This window comes from Sciurus vulgaris (genome assembly GCF_902686455.1).
Source record: "Sciurus vulgaris genome assembly, chromosome: 11".
Classification (NCBI taxonomy): domain Eukaryota; kingdom Metazoa; phylum Chordata; class Mammalia; order Rodentia; family Sciuridae; genus Sciurus; species Sciurus vulgaris.
Window position 1 is genome coordinate 6,759,824 of NC_136472.1, and position 14,332 is coordinate 6,774,155.

The 14,332-nt window shown below is 51.9% G+C and overlaps 1 protein-coding gene across 6 annotated transcripts; it reads right to left on the reverse strand.

Moving 5' to 3' along the window:
• Window positions 1–189: 189 nt before the first annotated feature.
• On the reverse strand, window positions 190–13,196 carry ANKRD13D (ankyrin repeat domain 13D). 6 transcript variants are annotated; one of them, XR_013757686.1, is made up of 15 exons: window positions 12,775–13,196; window positions 12,070–12,205; window positions 11,829–11,953; window positions 11,050–11,095; window positions 10,824–10,967; window positions 10,394–10,583; window positions 4,104–4,170; window positions 3,627–3,708; window positions 3,375–3,436; window positions 3,148–3,278; window positions 2,136–2,293; window positions 1,690–2,054; window positions 1,518–1,609; window positions 993–1,256; window positions 190–774 (listed from the first exon to the last, which is right to left on the reverse strand). XR_013757686.1 is itself a non-coding variant. In XM_079103205.1 (15 exons), exons 1-15 carry the CDS (start codon window positions 12,862–12,864, stop codon window positions 1,043–1,045), a joined length of 1,818 nt encoding a protein of 605 aa, XP_078959331.1. In that variant the 5' UTR covers window positions 12,865–13,191; the 3' UTR covers window positions 822–1,042. The 6 variants fall into 6 exon arrangements, 5 of the variants coding, with proteins under 5 accessions (XP_078959330.1, XP_078959333.1, XP_078959331.1 ...); XM_079103205.1 differs by lacking the exon at window positions 190–774 and having other exon boundaries at window positions 822–1,256; window positions 1,690–1,853; window positions 1,938–2,054; window positions 12,775–13,191; XM_079103206.1 differs by lacking the exon at window positions 190–774 and having other exon boundaries at window positions 825–1,256; window positions 1,690–1,853; window positions 1,938–2,054; window positions 12,070–12,275; window positions 12,775–12,834.
• Between the last annotated feature and the right edge of the window lie 1,136 nt (window positions 13,197–14,332).

Consider the following 14,332-nt stretch of genomic DNA (forward strand, 5'->3'; position numbering starts at 1 on the left):
GGCACTGAGCGACCGTGGTTCCCTCCCCTCTCGACTCTCCCGTGCGGCCCGCCTCGCCCCGCCCATCCACTGTGCGGGTGGGGCCGGAGGTGGGGCGCAGGTGCGTTGCACCTACCTTACACTCCTGCGTTGGGTCGCTCTTCCCAGGAAGCGCCCCTGCCCATTCCCCTGCCCCTACCCCGGCCCTCAGTGCTCCGCCCAGTTAGATCACCTGAGCCCTTTTAGGCCTCAACCAATCTATTACCCGGTAGAGGTAGATTCTAGGGAGGCAGGGACTAAGGATCAGGCACAGTGAGTCTTAAAGTGGAGGAATTCTACCCCAAACATTCCTTCTTTCTGCTTGGCCTTCGCGCCTCCACTTTGCATGGATATTTGGGAGGCGCGAGTTTCCAGAGAAATGCGGTTGGACTGCAGAAATTTCCCAGGAAGCTCCCGACACTTTCTCAGTTCCAACTGGAGGCGGGCAGGGATAAGCCTGTTTTACAGCTGCAGAGGGAAGTGACTTGCCCAAAGTCACTCTGATGGCACAAGCTAGAGTCAGGGTAGGAAATGGGGGCTGAGTAGGTCTGGAGACCCGGCCTTTCCTCTTTTTCCAAGAGTATGGGCCGGGTTTCAGGAAGGCCAGGGATGGCAGGAGGAACCTGGGTCTCCAGTAAGTGGGGCAGGGCTCAGGGGAATTGTTTATGCAGCACCTGCTCTGTAGGCCTGACAGGTGTGTTGGGGGATAGAAGTGGTCTCCTCCCTGACAGGTAAAGAAATGGAGGCTCACAAAAGCTAAGGGAGCCATGGCCAGGATTCAAAGCCGGGTCTGAGATCATCACCCAGGGTGTCTCTCAGTGCCCTCTGCAGTGTCCCCTTTCCCAGCTCCAGCCCATTGAGTACAGCAAGCTTGTTGCTGAGGGTTTATTTCCATCTTGGTCCCACGGCCAGCCCACCCCTAGGGCACCAGGCCCCAAGCTCAGCAGTAGTTTGTAAATAAATAAATGAATTACAAAAGCAGGTAGAGGGAGTGTCTTGGGACATTCTCCCAGGACCTGGCGGCTCAGTGCTCAGTGAGCGACAGCCGCAGGATCCGCTGTAAGTCCTCCTCCTCCTGCTGCCCCCGCCGCTCCCGCTCTTCCTGCTCCCGAGAAGACAACTCCAGGGCCAGTCGCAGTTGCTCCTCAAAGCTCGGAGGGACAGGGGATGGGGGTGTCCTCTGAGGGGATCCTGGACCCCTGGACTCTGTGGACAGCCGCAGGCTTTCCTGGAGAGCCCTGCCCAGCAAAGTTGAGAGGGAGAGTAGACCAGTGATTGGGAAGGTTGAGGGAGAAGCCAAGGGGCTGGGTACATGAGAGGACAAGGACAGTGGCAGAGAGAGAGCCAAGCTGGACCTGTCTCTCCTATCCCTCATGCCACCTTTGGTTGCAGGCATCCTTGCTGCTGAAGGTAGCCTTGAAGGGGTCCTGAGACCAGCATCTCCCTGCTACCCACCCCGACCAGGGGTTGCCAGGGGCTTGGGCCAGGTAGGGCCTCACCGCTCCAGCTGAAGCTGCTCCTCATACACCGCGTCTTGCGGAGGAGGGTGAGTGCTGGGACGCGTGTTGGTCAGGGCTTCCCAGACAGTCACCTACAGTGGCCGGGAGCCCAGAGTTGTCACCTCAGCCCTGTGGCTGCAGAGCCAGTGCCCAGCCCCGGCCTGAGTCCCACCTGCTCAGCCTCTGTGCCCGCCTCAAGCAGGCTCTGCTGGATGGCAAACTGCAGCAGGTCATCATCTTCGTCTCGGAGGGGCTCACTGCGCTCTGCGCCCAGCACACTGTACCCCTCGGGCACCTCAAACACGGTGGGGTCTACCTCACACGGGAAAGGGCTCCCTGCAGAGTGGCAGAGGAGCCAACTCAGCTCCCCGGACTCAACAGCCAGAAAGCTGCAGCCTCCCTCTGACCCTGAGGTGCTACCTGAAGCGGTCACGGCAGTGCTGGGGGCGGGTACCCACACGGAGCCCAGGGGCTCATCACAGCCACACAGGTTGCTAAAGGTGATGCGGGCATTCAGCACGTGGAAGAGGGGAATCTCTGTAAGGAGACAGCCAGGCCTGAGCTGCCTGACCCCTGTCTCCAGGGAAGTCCCACTGCTGCCCTGGGCCACCCCCTCACCGATCTTGACAGGGAAGCCAGGTGGGAGGCGCAGGGTGATGAAATCACGTAGCTTGGCAAAGTGAGCATTGCTGATGGCCATCAGGTCAATGATGGGTGTCACCTGGTCACCCAGGGAAAGGGGATGCTCCTCACTCAACCACAGTGTGGCCTTGAACCTGCCCAGCCAAACATAGGACAGAGGTCAGGGACTCTCTTGATGGCCCTTCCATGAGCCTGGGACTCCTCCCTTCTCAACTGTCCCTGCCTACCTCCCTGGGAGCTTGTGTCCTGGGGTTGTCCCCAGATGGGCACTTGTGATGGCTCTGTGCCCACTCCTCTGGTCTAAGGCCTGCAGGGGCTTCTCCCTGGACCTCGTCCACAGCCCCCTCCTCCACCTCCACCCAGAACTGGTCAGCACCACATACTTGGCTGTACTTTCAAGTCCAGCACAGCCCAGGGATCAGGACTGCTGGGGTTCAAATCCCAGCTCTACCTGAGGTGGCCAGGAGAGTGCTGGGCCTGTTGTACAGGTGTGTCCACTGTGTGACCATGTGCACCTGACTGTCAGATCCTGGTGGGCGGGCAGGGAGGCAGGCAGGCAAGTGTGACTTCTGATTTCACTGAGGGGGAACCAGACTCCAGAGTGGGAGATGTTTCCCCAGGACACAGCCCGAGGCTGCAGAGCTGTAAGCCCTTCCTATGGGCTGTTCCCACTCTGCCACGCCCTGGTCCCCAGCCTGTGCTGGTTGCATTGAATAAAATGCATACATGAGTGGTGCCACACATTCATTCATTCGTCAGAGAAATGTGACTACTTCTCTAGGCCAAAGCACATGCTGAGTGCTCAGGACCTTGGATAAGAAAGTCATGGCTTCTGCCCTCTGGAGCAGATTCCAAGGAGCAGCCCACCAAGGGAGGAGGTCCCTCAATATAATGGGCCCCAGGTATTACAAGGGTCTGCAAGGGCTCAGGGGGTCCAAGTGGCTTCCTGGTCCCTAAAGGAAGGCCCCAGCTAGTCCCCAGACCTCACCTTTGTACTTTGCTGGACATCTCGATGGGGCGCCCAATGTTTCTGGACTCCAGGCTGAAGCTGGGGTCAAAGTATTCGTCGGGGGAAATAGCTGTAGGGTTGGTGGGGCTGGCTGCCTGCTGCACAGGAGCCTGTGGCCCAGGGCGGAACCTTAGCCCTCCGATGAAGAGCGAAGCCCTGCCCACCCGGGCTCAGGCAGGCCCAGCTCCTCCCCCAGCCCTGCTCACCCCACTGTGGGAGGAGTGCTGCTGGGCCATCCCCAGGAAGGACTGGAACGGAGTCTTCCCCCCTAAGGAGAAGGGTGGGAGCCCATGAGGGGACTCTGGGCCACTGCCCGCACTGCCCTGCCCACCCTCCACCTGGGAGTTCCTGCTGGGAGAGGGGGCAGTTCAGAATGAGTTGGCTTGTCCCTTGATCCTCTCAGCCCTGACCCCAGACCACGGTATGACTGGGTAGTGGGCAGGCGCACCTGGGTTTACCTTTGCTCCTCGACTTGTCCTGATCAGAGAGGTGCTCCGTACGTGTGCGTGTCACCAGTTCCATGTTGGTGGCACTGTACACCTGGGGAGCAGAGAGGACATGGGCAGCTGGGGATCAGAGCCTGTTCCCCACACTCATCTTTACCAGTACAGGACCCATGTCCTCCTGTCCTGTCCCCCGAGGGGACAAGAGGGAAGATGAGATCTTGCTCCCCACAATGGAGATGGCAGGGTCTGAACCCCAGGAGTCACCAACGAGAAGATGCAGCCCAAAGGCCAAGAATAAAATTCTTCCCATTGGATCTCAGATCTCTGGGTGGGCTCAGCAGGGACCAGGCCCTCAGCCCCCTGGGCCCAGTGACTTCCCTTGGCCTCGCTGGGCTTCCCAGAGTCACACTACTGCAGCTCTCCCAGTGTGGAGTAGCTGAGCCTCTGGGCTCCATCTCTGACCCCAGCCCCACCACTGGCCTCTCCTGCCTTGGCCTCGTAGCCGCTGACAGTCTCCATCTTCTCCGACCGCCATCCCCAGATGCCACACTTGTTCCTGCAACAGACCAAACAGAGTTTCTGAGAACATGCACCTGCTACACCTGGCCCGAAGCCCAACTAGCTGACCCTGGCTGCCCAACTACCAGGGTTCCTTCCCATTGTGCAACATGAAGGGGCCTTGGAGAGGGTGCCTGGACAGCGGGGGACGATGGAACAAGAATTGGGGACTAGAAGATACTGAGGAATTATCAATTTTATTAGATTTGATAATGGTGTCAGGACTGTATTAAAAAATATCCTTATCTGTTAAGAGTCATGTGCAGAAGCATTTAATGTTAAGAAGATATGATATCAAATTAAAGCAAGTAAAATAACAACAACAACGACAAAAGAGATATGATACCTAGGATGTGCATTAAAATATTCCAGGAGAAAAAAGAAAAGAAAAGAAAGAAAAAGATAAGGAAGGATAGATTCAGTAAGACCAGTAAAATCGCTGGGCACAGTGGCACGGCCTATAATCCCAGCAACAGGAGACTTGCAAGTTCAAGGCACTGGGAAACTTAGCAAGACCCTGTCTGAGAATAAAAAAAAATTTAAAAAGCTGATAATGCAGCTCCAAGGTAGAAAGCCCTTGCGTTCAATTCCCAGTACCAAAAAAGAAAAAAAAACCAAAGGTGAAGTATTGAAGCTGGGTAACAATGAATAAGAACATCATCTCTTTAATTGCTGAACCCAGGGCCCTGAACGTGCTAGGCAAGTGCTCAGCCTTGGCACTGCATCCCCAGCCCAGGTCCAAAGCTTTCCCTAAAGAAAAATCAAAAATAAAAATGCGTCTGATTCAACAAAAATAGTTGGAGACTTTATGCCCCATTTTCAATAATGAATAGAACAAACAGGCAGAAGATCAACAGAGAGACAGAAAAATATGAATGCTATAAACTAACTAGACTTTATACATATCCTGAGAGAACTCCATCCAACAACAAAAGGATGCATATCTTAAGTGTACCCACAGAGATCGTCAGGATAAACCATAGGTGAGGCCACACAAGAAACCTCATAAACCCTGCCTGGGGGACTTGTCTCCCACAAAGCCACCCATGGCTCCTCCCCTCCTTCCAGGTCTCCTTTGCTGTGAAGCCTTCCCAGGCCGCTGCAATTCAAACTTCCTCCCAATACTATGCTCCTTCCCCATGTCACTTTTTTCCTCCTCACCAATTGTCATCGTCACACTACCGCACTATATATTTTATTTATCTTGTTTACCTGTCTACCTCCACAAGGGAAGGGCTTTTGGTCTGTTCTATCATTTTATCTCCAACATTTCAAAAGGTCCTGGCATGGAATATGTGCTCAATGGTTAGTTGTTGAATAATGAACAGTTTCCAAACTTGTTACAAAAAAGAAAAGAAAAGAAAGAGCTGGGCATGGTGGCATACACCTGTAATCCCAGCAGCTAGGGAGGCCGAGATAGGAGGATCTTGAGTTCAAAACCAGCCTCAGCAACTTAGTTTAGGCCCTCAGCAACTCAGTGAGACCCTGTCTCTAAAGAAAATACAAAATCAGGCTGGGGATGTGGTTCAGTAGTCGAGTGCCCTTGTGTTCAATCCCCGGGTACCCCGCAAAAAGAAAGAAAGAAACCTCAGTAAAACTGAAATGATAGAAGATGTACAAAGTATGTTTTTCCAACCAAAATGGAATGAAATTAGAAATATTCTAATTTAAAATATTTATTTCAAACAGAAGGAAAAGTAGAAACTCACAAATTTATGGAAAGTAAACAATACACTTCTAAAAAACCAATAGCTCAAAGAATAAACTAAAAAATTAAAAAATACTTTAAGACTAATGGAATGAAGACAAAACATCTTAAACTTATGGAACACATCTAAAATTATTCTTAGAGGAAATTTTACACCTGTAAATGCCTATATTAAGAAAGAAGATGAGCTGACTTTTGGGGGTGGGAATGTGGCTCAGTGGTAGAGCACTTGCCTAGCATATTTGGAGCACTGAGTTTGATCCCAAGCACTGCCAAAAAATAAAAAAAATTAAAAATTTAAAAAAAGAATGAAAGAAAGAAAAGAAAAAGGAGAGGAAGAACAGCTGGGCACACCTGTAGTCCCAGCTACTTAAGAGGCTGAGGCAGGAGGGTCATTTGCACCCAGGGGTTCAAGACCAGCCTGGGCAACAGAATGAGACTCCGTCTCAGAAAGAAGAGAACTCTCAAATCAATAACCTAACCTTCCCCATTAAGACAGTAGAAAAATAAGAGCAAACTAAACCCACAACAAGTAGAAAGAAAGAAATAATAATTACTAGAGTAAAACTTAATTGAAATAGAAAATTAAAAAAAAAAAACAAGAGAAAAATCAATGAAACCAAAAACTGGTTCTTTTAAAAGATTAACAAATTTGATAAACCTTTAGCCAGGTTGATCAAGTGGGAGGAAAAGAGAAGACTCACATCAGAAATCAAAGAAGGGGCATTACTAATGACCTTACAGAAATAAATCAAATCACAAAAGAATATGATGGAATAACTTATCTCCAATAAATTTGATAATTTAGATGAAATGAAAAAATTCCCAGTGAGGCCTAAATGACAGAAACTAATTTAAGAAAAAATAGATAATTTGAATAGACCTGTAACAACTGAAGAGATTGATTAACAATAATAATAAAGGGGCTGGGCTGAGGCTCAGTGGCAGAGTGCTTGCCCAGCATGTGTGAGGCACTGGGTTTGATCCTCGGCACCACATAAAGATAAATAAATAAAATAAGGTATTGCCAGGCGCAGTGATGCACGCCTGTAATCCCAGCGGCTCAGGAGGCTGAGACAGGAAGATGACGAGTTCAAAGCCAGACTCAGCAATGGCGAGGCGCTAAGCAACTCTGTGAGACCTATCTCTAAATAAAATACAAAATAGGGCTGGAGATGTGGCTCAGTGATTGAATGCCCTTGAGTTCAATCCCCAGTACCAAAAAATAAATAAATAAATAAATAAATAAATAAATACAATAAAGGTATTGTGTCCATTTACAGCTACAAAAAAATAATAACTATAATAATAATAAAAACTACCCACAAAGAAAAGCCCAGGACCAGATGGCTTCACCACTGAATTTTAACAATCATTTAAGGAAGAATTAAGGGCAGTTATTCACAAACTCTTCCAAAAAACAAATGAAGAGGTGACACTTCACATCTCATTCTGTGAGGCATCAGCCAGACACCAAAACCAGATATCACAAGAAAACTACAGGCTGGGTTGTAGCTCAACAGTAGAGCATTTGCCTAGAAGAAGGAAAAGAAAGAAAACTACAGACCAATATTTCTTATGAATATGGACAATACTAAGCAACAAAATTCTACAAGATATGTAAAGAATTACAAGCCAGGTGCAATGGCACATGCCTGTAATCACAGCACCTCTGGAGGCTGAGGCAGGAGGACTGCAAGTTTGAGGCCAGGCTCTGCCACTTAGCAAGAACCTGTCTCAAAATAAATAAATAAATAAATAAAAAGGGCTGGAGAAATAGCTCAGTGATAAAGTGCCCTGCATTCAGTCTCCAGCACACACACACACAAAAGAATTATACATCACAGCTATGTGAAATTTATCACAAGAATGCAAGGTTGGTTCAACATTAAAAAAATCAACTGATACAATGTATCATATCAAGATTTTCTTTCTTTTCTTTTTTCTGTTTTTAGTGGTCGATGAACCTTTATTTTGTTTATTTAGATGTGGTGCTCAGAATCGAACCGAGTGCCTCACACAAGCTAGGCAAGTGCTCTACCACTGAGCCACAATCCCAACCCCCAGAATTTCTTTTAATGTGGTGCTCAGGGCCTCATGTATACTAAGTACACATTTTACCCCTGAGCTACAACCTCAGTCCCAATAGAATTAAAAAAAAAAAAGTCAGATGATCATATAAAGCATTTGACAATACTCTTTTATGATAAAAACATTCAACAAATTAGGAACTACACAAATAAGTGCTCTTGCCACTTTTTTTTTGTACTGGGGATTGGGTTTTTTTGTTTGTTTGTTTGTTTTTTGTTTTTTTTTGCTGGGGATCGATCCCAGGGCCTTGTGCACTCTACCGACTGAGCTATCTCCCCAGCCCCTGTACTGGGGATTGAACCCAGCAGCACTTAACCACTGAGCCACATCCCCAGACCTTTTTAATTTTCATTTTGAGACAGGGTCTCACTAAGTTGCTTAGGGCCTCACTGAGTTGCTGACTCATACGTTTCAATATCAAAACTTACTGCAAAACAACAGAGATTAAAGTTCTAGCACAGGGATAAACTTATAGACTAATGGAACAGAACTGACAGTCCAGAGGAAAACCCATACTCTGAATTTGTCACTGATTTTTGATAAGGGTGGCAAGATCATGCGATGAGTAAAGCACAGTATTTTCAAAAATGGTGCTAGGACAACTGGGTAGTCAGAGAAGATGAAGCTGGACTCTTACCTTCTACTACACACAGGAATTAACTCAAAAAATGGGTCAAAGATCTCAATGTAAGAGCTAAAGCTAGAAAACATTTGGAAGAAAACAGGGAAAAGCTCCATGACCTCAGATTTATAATGTATTATTAGAGACAACACCAAAAGAATGATCAACAAAAGAAAAATAAACTGTCCATCATGAAAATTAAAAACTTGTGTGCTTCAAAGGACTCTGTCAAGAAGATGTGCAAAACATATCTGATAAGGGACATATATCTAGACTATACAAAGAATGCTTTCCAATAAATATGAAAAAGAAAACCTATCTTAAAAAATGGGTAAAGGATCTGAATAGTCATTTCTCCAGAGAAGATACATAAATGACCAAATAGCACAGGAAAAGATGTCCAACATCACTAGTCATTAGGGAAATGCAAATCACAACCACAATGAGAGACCACTGCACATCCAGTGTGATGGCTGTGATCAAAAAAACGTGAATGTATGAAAAACAATGAGTATTGGTGACAATGTGGAGAAATTGGAACCCTCATGCACTACTAGTAGGAATGGAAAATGGCACAGCCCTTCTGTAACCAATCTGGCAGTTCCTTCAATAATTAAATATCAAGTTACCACATAACCCAGCAATTCCACCCAAAGGTATAGAACCAGGAGAAATTACAACATAGGTCCCCAAAGAACCTGTATTCAAATGTTTATAGTGGCATCACTCATAATGGTCAAAAGGTGGAAACCACCAAAATGTCTGTCAATGGACTAATGAATAAACAAATGTGACCCACACAATGGACTTGGCCATACAAGCAGCTACATGCTGCCACCTGGATGGACCTGGACAACAGTACGCCAAGTAATTTTCAAATCCCATCATATCAAGGTCCAAAACAGGGAAATCTATAGGTCAGAAATTAAATTAGTAGATGCTTAGGGTTGGGGGAGGAGATGGGGGAGCGGGGAGGGCAGTGATAGCTAAAGGGTTTCTTCTTGATGTGGAAAAAAAGTTCTAAAATCGACTGTAGTGATGGCATGTATCTGTGAATATATCAAAACCACTGACTTGAGCACATTACATGGGTGAATGCTATGCTACGTGAAAATCATCTCAATAAAGCTACTTTAATGAAAAAAGTGTTTCCAAAGCCTGTTATTGGAACTGGAGGCGTGCGTTTTCAGAGAGAAAACTTTGTTTGTTTTGGCACTGGGGCTCGAACCCGGGGTGCTCTACCACTGAGCTACACCCCCAGCACTGTTTTAAACTTTCTTTTGAGAGAGGGCCTGGCTAGGTTGCCCAGCCTGACCTCAAACTTGCCTTCCTTCTGCATCAGCCTCTCAAGTTGCTGGGATTACAGGCTGTGCCACCATGCCCAGTGGGAAATAACACTCTTGCCCAAGTGCAGGTTCCTTGGCTACCTGGAGGACTCTGCCCCAGACAGAGGGGCCCACGCTTGTGCAAATGGCTGTCCCCACTGCCTAAACCCTTGTTTTCATGGAAAATACATGAGGTCAAAAGTTGAGAAACTGAGGACATTCTGATCTAGCCCCTTCCACCCCTGGAAGGCCACTGCCACTATAAATGGCAGGGGGAGGCCACGGGAGGCCCACCATCATAGGCAGCCTGAGTGAGATGCTGGGCCGGCAACCCCCTCATCTGAGTAGCCCCTTAAGCTGGCTACTCCTCCAGAGTCCTCAGCAGTAGGGAGCCTCAAGAAAGCCGTGCTCTCACTAATGGTGGCTCTTGTTACTTCTCCCCAACCAACCCATGGTGTGCCAGGCCCCAACGGACCTCTCAAAGGCCACATTGCGAGTGTCCAGGTGGGTGGAGACGATAGGGGAGGTGAGGCGACTGGCCACATGTTCCTCGCTGGGCCGCATGGCGGCCAGCAGTGCTTCAGGCTCATGCAGAGCGAGCCCTAGTGTCTCCGTGTGCACCACCTGCCGGTCATGGTCCACTTCCATCACCAGGGCTCCTGCCTCTGCCAGCCACAGGGGTGTAGGGAGGAGGGACAGATTAGTGCCAGGCCCCACCAACAGGCTGCCCTCAGCCACCTGCTGCTAAGTGGGTACAGCCTCAGCCCCTGGATCCACCCCAACCCCCAACCTCGATTTCCACATCTGGAGAGTATAGAGAAAGAACAGTATTGTCCTCAGAAGCCACTGGAGAATCCAAGGGTGCCAGTGTGACTCGTGCCTGCAACGAGTGTCCCAGAGCTCACCCTGGCCCTTGAAGATGAAGCTTCTCCGGCCACGCTGCCAGGTCATGTGCTCAAACCCCAGGAGACTGGTGTCCACCCGCAGGCTCTCCCCCCGCTTCCACACGCGGTACACATCACTTGGACACATCTTGGACACAAGGGGCACTGCAGGGAGGGCCAAGGTCACTAGGGCTCTTCCCCAAAGTCTCCACTCCAAGTCCCTGGACCTCAAGGGATCCCCACTCACCCCAGCTGGTGAACTCCCACTTCATCTCCACGTAGAAATCAGGGGCCTGAGAGAGACCAGAGATGCGCATCAGGCTCATGCACCTGCCTGGTGCTGGGGGTCAGCAGGCCTGGGGACTCGTCCACCGCCACTCTGTGGGACCCCAACAAGTCTCGATGTACTGCCATGGCCCAGGTATGCCCCATCCCCCAAAGCCCAACCAAGGAGGGGCTGGGCCAAGCAGGGCCCTAATGTGGTCTAAGCCTAAGGAAGCTGTAAGCATCTGTAGGCCTGGTCTGGTCTCAATCTGGTCACAAGCCCATCGGGGTCTTGGGAAAGAAAGCCTCTGCTGCCTGTGTCTCAGAGTCCCCATCAGTCAAGGGCACACTGACCTCTTCATGACTGCTCCTGGGGTTGCGGGGACCTGAGATAGCTGCACTCCTGCTTACAGAAAGGCAGACAGTGCATAGAACCAGGCATTCTGGAGCGCAGGCCATATCTGGTAAGTAGATCTCCTTTTAGGAAATCTGCATTCTCCAGGAGACCCAAAGTCTAAAACTGCAGAGATTTCTGGCACCAAGGGCCCCTCTAAGACAGTGAAGGCTCTTCTTTCAAAGGGCCCGAGCTCATCTCCAGGCCTGGGATCCTCTCCTTTCTACATGACCCTGGGCTGGGGTCAAGACTGTGGTGGGAAAGCATGCTGCGCAGGCTGGGTGCTCTTCCAAGGTCAGACCTGCATGGGTGTGTGTGTGACCAGGATGGCAACCCCCTTGCTGGCCATATCATGTACCCTGCCATACCTGGCGGAGTTTGTTGAGCAACTCTGGAATGCCAGCTAGCCTCTGAGTGGCTCTCTGAAAGTCGCGGTACTGGAGCACCAGCTGCACCATCTCTGGGTCTCCAGTGCTGACTGCCTCCTGCAGGACTGGGGACAGGTGGCTGCTGAGGGAAGCCTCCCCTGTGGTCCCAGGCTTGGCCATTCACTCCGCCTACCAACCCTACTGCTAGTCTCAAAGGGAGCCCCTCCGCCCTCTGCAGTACCTGCCCAGCCCTGGCGGCTCTCTTTCCCCACGTTGGCATTGTGTCGAAGGAGGACTCTCACAGATTCCAGGTTCCCCAGGGACACAGCCAGTTCCAGGGGGGTCCGACCTCGGGGGTCCTCCTGTTCAATGTCGTGCTGAGGGAGATGAGACACTCAGCACAGGCAAGAGAGGAGAGGACAAGGCAAGGAGGCTATGGGTTTGAACCTGGAATACAGTTACTATGGGAAATCAGGAGGAAGCCAGGCCAGGGAGATGGCAGAGGGTGGCCGGTGTGTCCTGGCAGGGGAGGGGAGGGGACGGGTGGGAAGGGACTGCCCACCTCCCTTGTCTAATGCCACAGGCAGAGCGTGGGGGCCTGGTGGTGGGGTCTGGTTAGACAGAGATGAGAGTGAGAAATGTCGAGTATGGTCCGGCCCAGGCACCATGAACGGGGATCTTGTTTTCAGCCTGGCTCAAGTGTGACGCCGGAGAGTTCGGGGAATTGATGCAGTGTGAGGGGGTTAAGCATGGTTCAAGGCCCGACGCTCAGAGACAGGGCCAGGGCTCTGGTGCGAGGGCAGGTGACCTGGGCTTCGGATCAGGTTGGGGCTGGGAAGCGGGGCTGCGGACGCGGAGCTGAGCAGGGGCGGACGGCACCCAGGAAGGAGACCGCAGCCTTGGGTAGGGGCCCGGCGGACCGGCCGGGTGCCCTGTGTGGCCTCACCTGGCGACTGTGCAGCGCGGCCTCCAGTTCACGGTGCCGGTTTGCCCAGACGAGCCGGTGCAGCGGGAAGGTGGGACCCGGGCCGGCCATGCTGGGCCTCAGCGCCGCATCCCGGGCGGGCAAGCAGGCGCGGCGGGGGTGGCCAGCCCCGCTCGGCTTCAGGCCTGGCGCGTTGCCCTAGCTTCGGCTCGGAGCCGCGCCCCAGCTGCGCCCACCGCAGCCCAGCCAGCCCCGCGGCAGCAGCGGCGGCAGCGGCGCGGGAGGCAGAGAGGGCGGGGCAGGGGCCCTGGTGGGCGGGGCTTCCAGGGACGGGGCGGGGCGTCGGGTCGTGAGCCCCCTCGCCTCCCGCAGCGGGGGTAACCGCAGCACGGCCCTCGCGCTGCGAGTGGGCTGGGGCGCTGCCCAGCCACCAGGAATACCACGAGCGCTCGGGGAAAAGCCAGGACAGGGTCTCTGCCCCGGAGTAAGCCCCGCAAAGGTCTGCTGGGGGCGTTCCTGAGGGCGGGGCCTCACTGCAGCTCCGCCCACGACCTGCAGGGGGCGCCCCAGGCCCTGCGCAGATACCCTCCTCGGCCGGTCCGGAAGGGGAGGAAGGAGGTCCGGGGGCGGGGCGGCTCGACTCGGGGCGGAGAGTGGGCCCCGAGGGGTATCGCGCGTGTGCGCGTGCGTGCGCAGCTGGCCCGCGTCCTGCTGTCAGTGGGTCACTCGCATTTCCCTGGCCAATCCCCGTCCATGCCCTGTCTCCCTAACCCCGGTGGGTTCCTGCGGTCACCGACTATGCCTGTGTGTGCCGCTGAAGTGGAAGGTGCTGGCCCCATCACCTCTGGCCAGAGCACTCAGCGTTCTGGAGATGAGCATCCAGCAGCTGCCTCTAAATGTTGGCTAGCTGAGCCTGAAGCCCCTTCCCCAAAGACTTGGGCCAATGTCACTGGACTCAGTGATGCGGGGAGGCGGTCCCCAGGACATTCGAGTTACGGATGGGATTGTGGAGGAGTAGGGAAACGCAGGTCCACCTAGCGCCAGAGCTTTCCTGGTGGAGGACAGTCCACGGTGAATGCCACCGCCACAGGGGGTGGTTTTGCAGAGGATGCACTTTGCTGCCAACCTCAGGAGAGACAGGGTTTCAAAACAGAGCCATCACCTCCACCCACACCGGAACTAGGGTGCAGGTCTTAGCTCAGTTCCGCCCCTCGATCTGGGAGGCCGGTCCTGGGGTCTCTGGTCCTGGTTTTGTTGGGGGTTGAGGCTGCAGCCCAGGCTGAACCTATGGTCTTGTTTTCTCTTTTTGTAAAATGACTAGATAGTGCGATGGAGAAGGGCTTAGGGCTATTTAGCTCCTGCTCAAGGGTGGCCTCATGTTGGAGTGCCTGGACTTGGAGTTTGATTGCTGTTTCTACCCCACCTTCTCATTGTAGTCAGGTGGCTCCTGTGCATCTGGATGATTGCACCCACCCTGTGGTATCATCAGGTCATCTGTAACGTCCAGGGGTCTGCAGCAACTCAGAGGTCTCTGAATGTCCACAGCTCTAAAGTCAGGGTCTGCTGGCAGCCACTGCTC